General features: G+C 47.0%; 1 protein-coding gene across 2 annotated transcripts; it reads left to right on the top strand.

The window, feature by feature from the left end:
- The first annotated feature begins 3,462 nt into the window (after positions 1–3,462).
- Positions 3,463–10,217, top strand: MTERF1 (mitochondrial transcription termination factor 1). 2 transcript variants are annotated; one of them, XM_083189420.1, is made up of 3 exons: positions 3,463–3,767; positions 3,873–3,945; positions 6,253–10,217. In XM_083189420.1, the coding sequence occupies exon 3, from the start codon at positions 6,266–6,268 to the stop codon at positions 7,439–7,441; it is 1,176 nt and encodes a 391-aa protein (XP_083045546.1). In that variant the 5' UTR covers positions 3,463–3,767; positions 3,873–3,945; positions 6,253–6,265; the 3' UTR covers positions 7,442–10,217. The 2 variants fall into 2 exon arrangements, with proteins under 2 accessions (XP_083045546.1, XP_083045545.1); XM_083189419.1 differs by having other exon boundaries at positions 3,463–3,772.
- Positions 10,218–12,046: the final 1,829 nt, after the last annotated feature.

Here is a 12,046-nt window from a genome sequence, read left to right as displayed (position 1 = left end):
TAGCTACGCCGCTGGGCCCATGGTAACCAATCAGCTGCTCTGTATAATTTTATATTGTGCAAATGATAGATGTTACTTCAGTGCTGATTGGTTGACATGTGCCACCTCTCCTCTGGCTCACTTTTCATCCCTTATCACTGCTTCATACATCTGCCCCCTGTGTCTCTATAGACCCTGAACCTGCTGCGCTGAAAGTGCAGCCAGCCCAAAAAAAGGGCATAGCTATGGTGAGAGTGTATGCATACCTCCCAACTTTTGACCTTAACAAATAGGGACACTCGCGCGGCTTGCCCGAAAAGGCACTGAGAGGGACAGCAGGACAGCGTCCAATTAGTGGGACTGTCCAGATGTAATTGGGACAGTTGGGCATTACGTGACTGGCATCACAAGGCCTTCACGACATGTGCGCAGTGTAACTCCGATGCATGCACAGTGGCAAATCATCAGCACTGAATGAGGCCCAATGATAATGCTCACCAATATGGTACTATAGATAACACTTGCTGATTGTATTCATCTGAACCTAGGTATACTGTATGTTTGTCAAACACTGCCATCTGCTGGCAAAATAACAAAACCACTATACGCAATGTTTAATAGAATGGTTTCAAATACACTGTGGTATTTTCTTTTTGAAGAAATATGAAAATAATGTATGTGATGTCATTTTGCATTATTAGTACTAATTTAACATAGAAAAAAAGCATCAAACCTACATTGATAATTTTCTACAGTCTGTTCCAATGAGTTTTGCACCACTCACTGATATATCTTTAAATATATTGGTCATCAGCTACGTTGCAGGGGCCATGTGATATGTATGAATTCGGCCCGGGAACGTGGGGGGGTGGGTGTTGCTGATGCTACAGCCCATGGGGGGTGTTGGGGGTGCGGACACTACTCACCAGGCACCGCAGCGCTTCCGTCGTCATCCGACAGCGACCAGCGGCTGCAGCTGGTCAAAAAGTGCAGCATAGCCCAAAACAAATATGGTCGCCGCATATGTGCATATAATATATGCATATATGCGGTGGCCATATTTGTTTTGGCCAATGCTGCCGTTTGTGACCAAATTGCGGCCACTTGGCTCCGGCAGCCCTGGAACCAAGGTAGGCGGCCCAGCCAGAGGGATATCTGGTCCGGCCCGGTGGGCAAATCAATCCGACTCTGTCTGTAAACAACGCTTTTCACAGACATATTGCTGGTACACACTGGCCGATCACTAGACGATATATCGGTCAGACAATTGATAAGCCAGTTGATAACCAGTTTTCCAAAATAGGATGGTCCATCCTAAATTTGGGCAGTCAGTACAGTAAAAACTGCAGGTACAATATGCTGCATGTGTATGTCATTAGGAGACCGCTGTCCCTAATTTCCAGGGGCAGTCACAGATTCGAAAGATTTGTCCATGGAAATTTATGTCTGTTATCAATCGGCACAGTATAGTACAGGGTATGGGTAAAAACCGAAGCCGGACAGTACCCCGGAACGCTGGAACGGACAGGCTCCAGTCATCAATCTCTGTCATCCAGGAGCTGGCAGTGTCTAAACTGAGGGGTGCCTGTTCAGGGGTTGACCTGTCCGGTGGGGCTGCCTGTGACTCCTGTCACCAGGGAGAGGAGGCGGGAGATATAGGAAAAACCAGACAATTTGGGGCTGTAATTTCACTTTCCCCATGTTCCCAATAAAAGCTATCACAGGCAACCCCTCCCTTCCCAAACGGAACACCCACCGGACAGGCACATCTGGGGTCTTGTCCAGTTGTTACCTAGTCCCCAAAATACAATAGGAATTAAGTGAAAGCCAGAACGGTTCCGAAAAATGTTGGACTGGTTCGGCTACAGGCAGCAACACCGGCCTCTGTTGAACTCTCTGTGAATGTCTCCCTGCATCGGACAACTGTTACATACAGGGGACATGCACAGAGTGCTCCACAAATATCATTGTAGGAAGCTGGTCCGGTCCAGGGTGCCAGAGTCTGCACCCTGTTGGCAGAGCTTATATATCTTTTTTTCCATGCTTCCATCCATTTGTTGTTTTTTATTCTCTGTCGTATATGTACAAACAAAATGTATTAAAACGTACAATTTGTCTGTGTTCAATTTGTTTATAGTGTATAGTCCTACAGTGATCCATTTTCTGAAATTGATTGTATATATTATACCCCTGATGAAGCCTGTTTAGACAAAACGCGGCGGGTTTTACTGTGGACTACTCTGTAAGGAGTGGGAAATCTTCTGTATGAATAGTTTGATGTGAACACTAAATTCTATGGACTTTTTAATAAAACTGTTTGGAATATACCACTTTGCTTGATTGGAACAAGACATTTCCATTGATCAAAGATGTAACGTTCTAACTCAATATTGGAGAGTCTCAAGGAGCCTCTTCTTTCTTGTTGTGTATATGGGGGCCACATGCGCAGTCCGCCACCATCAGCAGAGGGACCGAATTCTGCTGATGGTGGCGGACTGCGCATGGCAAGGGCGTAACTACCATAGGTGCAAGGGGTGCAGCTGCTATGGGGCCCAGAGCTGAAGGGGGTCCATCTTTATTTTCTAAGTAATATGTTTTACGTACATTTATCGCCATCAGTTGCTAAATAGGGGGCCCTTACAAACTTTTGCTATGGGGCCTACGAATATCTAGTTACGCCACTGGCACATGGAGCATGTGCGTAGGAGATAATGCGCAGTTGCCGGGGGCGTTCCAGGGTAGACACCTGGCATTTCATGGGCAGGGCCACAACAACAGAGGGTGCACCCTGTATCGAGGGGATTTAGGCAGTGTTAACCTGCTTGCTAGTCTCCGAATAAATGCAACCTAGCGAGCAGGTTTGAATTATCCCCCTAAATTGTAGATTCCTACCTGATTTTACCCAATTCTGAAGGATCCTGCGAATCAGGTGAAATTCGCAGGTGTATGACATCCGATGCGTGGTCCCGTGCGCATCGGACCTGAGTTAGAGGTTGGATGGTCTGCACGTAAGATAACTTGTACGTGCAGCCATCAGCGGCACATTGTGGGTGCTTTTTAGCACCTGTGATGTGTGATACATCACCGCTGTACCGCTGGCACACACTTATCTGCAGAGCGGGGAAGCGCTGGGCAAGAGAAGCACTCTGGGCGGCGTTCGGCGGGCTGGACATCGGTAGTTGTACATATAAAAATGATTTCCCTCCATCGATGGCACAGCAAAACCGATGTTTTTTCTCAAGGCGCCGAGATACGGGGCATAGCTCCGCCCCTGGCAACCACAAAGCCCCGCCCCCACATTTTGATTGCCCGTCGGCCAAAGAGAATCGATAAAAACCATCAATAGCTAAAGCTATTGATGGTATTCCATCACAACGTTTATTATCATCGATGGCTGGTTGCAGTATCACTATCATTTGCAACCATCAATGGTGACTGGGGCCGATCCCTAAACATCAAGTGCCAAATCGTCAGTGTTCTCTCGGGAGCTCAATGAGATCTGGACTAATGTATAGGTCCGACTCCTTAAAGCACATTACTGCCTATGCTTATTATGCCGTTGCTATAGAGACGAGGGGGCCGTTCTAAGCAGATAGGACCAATCACAGAGCGGAGAAGATTAGCCAATCGGAGGACATGTTACATTGCACCAGGAAGTAGTACGTACGTGCACATGAGCCGCATGTGGAGGCTGATGCGTTTCCCCCAGCTGTGTGTACGCTGGTGTGACAGGGATTACTCCCCGTACCCGCCGGAACTCTGTGATAGCCGGCGTTAAGAAGCGAGTGGTAATGTATGTGTTTCTTCTCTCTCCCTGACAAGGCGAAGCGCTGTCCTGCAGGCTGGCTGCAGTCTCTGTGCCCTTGTGACTGTGTTTATTTGCTGTCTTCTAGCACACACCGTTGCGATTGGTTTGTGTTTCTTCTGAGGAAACTGCGTGGATCCAATACAAGCTGCATGCATCAGGTGAGCTTCTGTCTCTTACTGCCCCTCTAGGGTATGACCCATACAAGCACTCACCATTCCCAGCATTAGCATCAAGTGTATTGGCAAGAAAGTGCATACAATAATCTGACATTTTGGAGCCCTTAGACCCATTTTTATTTTTTTACTTGGAGCCCGTAATGGTGCTCCAACACCCTGTGCAGTGACCTAAATTGTGCATAGGCGGCGTACGTACGTATGGACCCTTTCCCAAAGGAGAAAGGCCGTTACTCTCTTGACCTCTCGGGAGTAACGGGACTTTCTCCTTTGGGAGAGGGTCCATACGTACGTACGCCCCCTATGTTTGAGGGAAAATAGGGATCGCTGTGTCCTCCTCGCTGAAGCTCGCAGAGACCCTCTTCACTCCACCCCCGGAAGGGTTAGGGCGTTTGGGTCCTCCTCGCCGAAGCTTAGAGAGACCCGCGGTAGGCTTTCCTCCACCTTTCGGCTCTTTGGTACATGGGGAGCGGTAGCCCATAAGGGTCATACACACAGCCCAAAAACGTGACAAATCATAAGGAAAACATGAAAAGTGACAAACGTGAGAGGGGGAGCCCTTACACCCCTTTATCAAGGTGCATATTCCATACAGGGCTCTGAAATGTTGGATAATTGCATATACAGATGGAGCGCCTCTCTTACTTGGCCGGGGATCGCCAGAATGTCCCCAGTGGTGATCGCAGGCGGAGGGGCACTCCATCTGGCAGTTTCAGGACGGTGCCGCTGTGGGTCCCTGCCCGTCTCCACTTCAGGGAGACTGACAGGGATGCGAGGGGCACAGGGGGAGGCGGCGGGGACCCGTAGCCACGGGGCGAACGAGTGTCTTGTTCACGCTCGCCCCCTGGAGGGAGCTGACGGGGGCTGGAGATAGTTTCGCCAGCCCCTACCTGAATGAGCCGGGCTCCACCTGGATATGGCGGCATTCCGTACTTCGTCCCGTCGTCAGGTTTGGATGAAATAACCCGAAATGTAGACATTCAGCAGACTCTGTGTCTTTAAGTCTACTGCTTGTTTGTTTGATACCCCTTGAATGGCAAATTTATTTAAAAATTGATATATTTAAATAATAAGTGGTAAATATTTGGATCGCCGTGGCTACACTGCCGCTCCTGCAAATGTGACAGTATTTTTGTGATGGTGACCCCATGCTGCTTACTTGGGAGCAGCTATCAAGTCGCAGATGCTGTCAGGATAATTTTTTTGGTACTTGGTTCCTAGCATGGCACCCCTCGCATACTGTATTTAGTGGTATGCGATGTGATGCGATGCAATATTCACGTTAAATTAACGAGTGCTTGTACAATGAAATATCACATAGCATCGCATGCCAGCAAATGGCATGAGATGCGATTTTTAATTGTACAAGCACCCTGATGGGTGCTTACAATGTTAAATGCACCCCCATTGTCAACGACACCCCACTATCAATGCCAACCCGAAGTGTGGCGAGTGCAGCATCCTCCGCAGCAAAAGGTCGCATCCTCCGACCTTTTCATACCCCCACTATCCACGTCGAGTTGATATTAGATAGTGTGACGAGCGCAGCGAGCCACCGAGCCCGAAGCGTGGCGAGCGGACGCGGAATACATGTAATGAGTGTCCCCTCGCTGCACTCGCCACACTATCTAAAATGAACTCCACGCTGACGTGGATAGTGGGGGTATGAAAAGGTCGGAGGACGCTAACCGCCGCCCCTCGTGCGCTCGTCGCGCTTCGGGTTGGTGTTGATAGTGAGGGGTGGCGTTGACAATGGGGGTGCATTTAACATTGTAAGCACCCATTGGGGGTGCTTGTACAATTAAAAATTGCATCACATGCCGCTATATTGCATGCGATGCGATTGCATAAGATGCACTGCGATCAAAATCGTGGGCACCGTGCTAGGAAACAAGTACCATTTCTTTATTTGCCCTACAGTTGCCTCCTTCAGCATTAAAATATTGTACCGTTTTGTGCCACTTCCCTGTCTAATTCCGGGATTGCTTAGAGGGCTATTGATCAAGCATAAGTTTGGGAATATAATGACCGTGTTCGGAATTCAGTGTCCCATTTTACATGCCAGCTGAAAGGGGGCAAGCCTGTGCACTTTGCACAAGTCCCTCCCCAAACCTCCTCTTGCTGCCCCTGCTCTTATCTAGCGGGTACTAGTGAGACAGGAGAGCTTATTTCTTAAAAGCATGTAGATTGTTGTCTTCGCTACATCATTGTACTACAGTTTATTATGCTTATGGATCTCCAAAAATATTTTAGCAATATTCATGTTTTTTCTTTTTTTTTCTTCAAATTTAGACAATTTTGAATAATGGCTCTGATAATGCTGATTTACAAAACCGCTCAATGTGCGACACACATGAAAGTTAGATGTCGGAGAGATGTTGCTAACCTAGCCATTACCAGCATTCTGTGGAGACGGTTCTGCACGAAGCCTGCAGAGCTCCTAAACAAGAGAAAAAAGCCACCGGGGGAGAATGAGCACCTGCTGAGAAATCTTCAGCTCATGGGGGTTGATGTTACAAAGACCAGACACCGCGAGTCATTTATTCTCAGGAGGCCGATCACCTACGAGCGCACTCTCCAGGAATTTCTCCAGGACAAAGGAGCAAGCGAGCATATGGTGGCGAGCATCATATCCCGGTACCCTCGTGCTATCGGGCACAACTATGAAGTCTTGTGTGACCTGTGGAACATTTGGAAAAGTGTTCTGGATACGGACTCGGCGGTCCTAAGCGTCGTGAACCGGTCTCCGGAGTCCTTCTTCCGAACCGTCAAAATGGACAACTTAAAGAGTAACATTCATTTCTTACAGTCTCTCGGATTGTCCCCGAAGATCCTAAGCCAGTTGATGGCCAAGGCACCTCGAACATTCGCCAACAGCGTCCAACTAAACAAAGAGAAAATAGTCTTCTTCGAGGAAGTCTGCACCAGGCTGGGTGGGGAGAACTCTCGAGCGTTTGTCCAAGAGATCATTGCCCAAAATATTTTTATTTTAACCAGAAGTGTCAAGCGTATCCAAGCCAACATCGAGGCGATTGAGTCCCTTATGAAGTTGGATAAGAAAGCTCTCCTGCTGTGGATCCAGTCTGACGGAGCTCCGCTGCTCAGCCTCAGTTACACCTATTTTGAAAATAACTTCAAGTGTATCCAGGACAAACTGCAAGCCTTGGGCTTCTCGGAAGCCCAGATAACCCGGTATATTTTCAGGTCTCCCAAAGTTCTTCTGATGACTCCTAAATTATTCAACGACAAGGTTAATCTGCTTCTGGAATGTGGTGTTGAAACTAGAGAGATCCTTAACACCCCTTATGTTCTGGCCATGAGCATGGATCGCGTCGAAAGTAAAATCAAGGACCTGTCCAAATGCGGTTATGACTTCAAATCTTCTGGGCTCGGCGTTTTGAGTCTGTGCGGCACAAAGTACATCTCCAGGCTGGAGCAGTTGCGCAGTCCTCCGTCACTAGAGATGACCGATAAATCATAGTAGTGTCTCCTTTTACTAACACAGTTAAACAGGCATTAGCTTGAGAGAAGATGTTGGTGAAACTTCTACCGTGTACCAGTGGCCCATAGCACCATTTCCTCTGCACCCGCCTTCAACAGTGCCCCTGCATGCCTGCCTTCACTACTGCAGCGTATTGGCACTCATTGCTGCCACATGGTTGGCTAGTATTGTGCCAACCAGTGCTCAATCATTATAATAGTGCGCCCACAATAAGCTAGGTAGCACACAGGCCACTGCCCACAGTATACCAGTGACCCAGCGCCACCTGCAAATGTTTGACATACCTTAGGTTGACATGGATAAAAGGTCAACACTTGGAAAAGGTGGACATGTAGAAGGCTGAGATGGGTGAAAAACTCATGTCAACCTTTTGTCAGGTGTTGACGTATTGACTGTTAATCTGCCAACCGCATTCCCCACAATATACCACATCGGTGACCCACAGTATGCCAATAAGCTCACTATGGGGGTTATTCTGATTCACTCGGAAAGCGCAATCACTCTGATGGACAAAACCATATGCACTGCAGGTGGGGCTGATGTTACATGTGCAGAGAGAGTTAGGTTTGGGTGGGGGGTGTACTTCAAACTGATATCTATATTGCAGTGTAAAAATAAAGCAGCCAGTATTTACCCTGCACAGAAACAATAAAACACCCAAATCTAACTCTCTCTTCACAAGTTACATCAGCCCCACCTACAGTGCACATGGTTTTGTCCATTAGAGAGTAGTTGTGCCTTTCCGAGTTAATCAGAATAACCCCCCTATATGCCAGGTCTCCTTTTACATCAGTCATACCATTCCCTTCAGTCCTGTAACTGGTGTCTGTTGGCTCTGAGATTCTACGTGTTGCCTGCATGCACAGCACTTGGATGGGTGTTTGCCTTTTCAGTGACCCATCCTATATTTACCTTTTGATTATTATTATTGTTATTATTATTGTACCTGTTAAGTGTCCAGAATGTAGAAAGACTTCTCTTTCCTCATCTGGTACATGTGTCAGCATTGTGCAGAGGGAAACTACTGTATGCAGGTGGGGGGGCTGTCTGTATCGGCTGCATGACCAGCAGGACAATGACTTGCATCACAGATGTAATTATCGGGTTGCTGCAGTTTTACAGTTGATTTTCGATTTCTTGACCTCGCAAGCTGAATGTATATTCTATTTGGCTTTCTCTACATAGTATTACACTTTAAATAGGCTTTTTTATTTAATTAGGAAAATGTGAAAATACTTTTCCCTCTAATTTCACTATCGGAAAATGCATTTCACTTTGATTAGACGTCCAATGTTTCTTATGAGCTGCTGGTTGTGCCGGCTAGAAGTAATAGTGTATATTTAAACTCTCTTAAGACACACTTGAAAAGTGATCAAATGGAGAGTGATAAACCACCAGCCAATCAGCTCCTCCCTATCATTTTTCAAACACAACCTGTGACATGGCAGTTAAGAGCTGATTGGCTGGTGGTTTATCACTCTCCATTTTATCATTTTTCAAGCTATCACTAGTACATCAGGCCCTCAGTGTGAGATAAACTAGACAAGAAACTAATAAGCTGCTGTTAAGGCCCATACAAACTGGGCAACTTTGAGCTGTAAGTCACTCAAAACACCCAGGTTCGGCTCAAAGCCGCCCAGTGCTGCTGCGCGCTCCCGCAACATCGCCGGGAAAGCTGTTCATCTGCTGGTTATACTTTGCATAGCCCTCTGCTATGCAACGCCGTCCTCCCCCTCCCGTGGGCACCAGGCAGGTGGAAAGCCGCTCATAGTGTATGCACTGAGCGGCTTTCCCCAAACATCGCTGTCCATACACGCTGGGCATAGTCGCCCAGTGTGTATGGACCTTTATTTATCTACCACAGTCTTTGAAATGTGACTGCTGTGGGAAAATTCTCAACTTTAGCTCTCTCTATGGCCTGATATCATCCCTTATGTGTCGGATCCCATGACTGCGAGGGGCATCCATGGAAGGAAACTCTGAAATTCCTCCAAAATCAAAAGAAACTCCTAAGGGGTTTATGCACTAAGCAGCGGTGTCGGTTGCAGGATTTAAAGGGGCAGGAATATTACATGCACAGCTAGGATTGTTTTGCTTGTAATATTACTGTGGTTTTAATTCCTGTGGAACAGCTGAATTTTTGTTGTATTTAGAATTACTGCCTGGCAAATTACCCCCCCCCCCCCCCCCCAACTTTGTTGTTTGATAACCCCCAAGGGCCGTCGTTCTTATCCATGCTGTAAAGAGTAATTTATTTGTTTCCTGTTTATACGTTTGATATGTTGACATTCAGGTGGAAACTTACTAAGAACGGAGGTCTCCTTCATATGGGATGTTGCCATGGGCAACCAATCAGATACAATCTCTGTGCTACATAAATAAGTATATTCTGATTGTTGCCCATAGCAACATCCCAATTGAAATGGAACTCCCATTTTAGTAAATTTCCCGCTCAGAATGTCAACACCAGACTGTTGACGTTGTGATTGTTCACGGAATGAACCCGGACCAGCCAAAGCCTCACCCTATTTTTGTCTGTGGTTCGGCTAGAGATTAGCTGACGAGTCTATGGAAAATGTATTGTTTATATACTGGCATCAAGTCCATTTCATGACCCCGTATATGTGCACTTTGCTAATATGCGGTTTTATAAATCAAGGATGATAAAATGTTGTTTTTTTTCTCTTATAACCTGTGCATTTCAATAGTGGATTTTATTCCAGTGACCGCAATTAAATAAAATATTTTGAATATATTGGCTTTGTTTTACCGTAAATGGGAAACGGATTTTATCTATTTTTTTTTTCCTGTTACCTGAGATCGTGAGGCAGTGTACCATGGGTAATACAAACATTGTTTTTGGGGTCTCCTTTTATGTTTCTGTAGGGGTCTGCATTTTCCTGGCATTACAGTCAGGGCTATTTCACACACTCCGGCTCCTGCCGGGCGGCGAAACCCTGCACGGCCAAGAAGCCGTGCTGCACTCAGAAGTTTACAATAGTGGAGATGGCCACAGCCCGGCAGCCGTCCCTTCCAGTGATGGGATCCGGCTGCAACCGTGTGAATGGACACAATCGTGTCCATTATTAACTACTGTTGCACGGCTTTTGGCTGTGCCGGGGTTTCGCCGGAGCGTGTGAAAGGGACCTCAGGTGTCCATCCTTCCTGACAGTTTTATTACATTGATTTAAATGTGAGATTGGACAATCCCCCTCCAAAATGTAATCTTCTGTCCCTCACCGCAGGATTTAGGGTCACATGATAATTGGATTGTGTACACCAGTGACAACTTAATTTGACATTTTGTCTAGGTTAACGGTGAACCCTCAACACCTGCAAGCTTTGGCACAGTGGTGGCCTTGACGTGAGTGCTACATACATTTTTGGAAGGTTGGTTACCTCCATATCCCATCAGCTCCAGCACTATAACAGCACCTACCCCACTGTTGGCACAATAAGCAATCACTAGCATATCTATAAAGGGTCCAGGGGGCCCCACATTGCACTTCTGCACTTTTTTATTGTAATGCCTACATTTTACCTTGTGGAGTGGCAAGTCAGCAACAGCAGTGCTGCAGAAACCAGTGACGGCCATTTTCTTGAAGACAATGCTAGGGTCTTGTAGTGCCTAGACGGAGATTGTACATTGCAATACTGTGTTTTTGTGTTCCGTTTCTGGTCTGGTGATGGAGAGCGCTTCCATTTATTCCCATCAGTGAACTATCACCACAAGCAGCTCTGTGGCATGAGGTTGGATGACTAATACTGCTTTCACATTGCAAAATGTAGGGTCGCATCGGGACTTTGAAATGGGTCAGTCTCGTCGCGAACCGGCATTATTGCCGGTTTGCTGACGTCATCTGGGGTGCATCGGGGAGTCGGTGCGTCATCGGGGGCATGGGAGGAGGAGGCAGCGCTTAGAGCAGGCGCTGCCTCCATAGTATAAATGGGAAGCAGGTTGCTCGACCTGTTTAACCCGTTCACACAACCAAGCGGCAACAAACCGGTAAGAACGGTTCTTATTACCGTGTTGCTACCCGTTTTCGGGACACTGTAACCCCTTTCACATCACACTAATTAATGGGTCAAACCGGCTTGTACCCTGTAATTAGTTGTGATGTGAAAGAGGTATATACGGGGACAGTAGTGGGTTGGCACTGTAGGGTGTTGGTGTTGAGACTCGAACACTTCATAGCTGCCCGGTCACTGATATGCAATGCCAACTCTACCGGCATTGCAAAGTGGGGGCAGGGCTGTGTTGACCGAGAGCGGGGACCAGCCAGTAGGGCGGGTGTCTTCCGGCAAAGGATACTTGCCTACCTTTCTGTTGGGGCCATGTGTGTCTCTCGATTTTTCAGAGCCTCTCGGCGATTTCGGTAGATTAGACAAGTATAAATTAATGCTGTACGAGCCTACAATTCTCTTCCTAACACAACCCATGTTTTTGCCTTAAATGTGGTACCATAATGTTGTTCTGCTATCAGGCACACAATTAGAAGGGTGCATAGAGTGTGATACTGTCCTTCCATTAACCCCAAAGTCTCTGGTTGGAAAGCACATGAATGTTTGCTGTGAGGCAAATGC

This window comes from Crinia signifera, chromosome 5, assembly GCF_055691185.1.
Source record: "Crinia signifera chromosome 5, ASM5569118v1, whole genome shotgun sequence".
NCBI lineage: Eukaryota > Metazoa > Chordata > Amphibia > Anura > Myobatrachidae > Crinia > Crinia signifera.
Note: the sequence above shows the minus strand (reverse complement) of the source record. Positions and strands in the feature narration are given on the sequence as shown.

Bases quoted from the DNA above. Each gene is read 5' to 3' on its own strand.
- MTERF1 (XM_083189420.1), top strand. From the start codon at position 6,266: ATGGCTCTGATAATGCTGATTTACAAAACCGCTCAATGTGCGACACAC.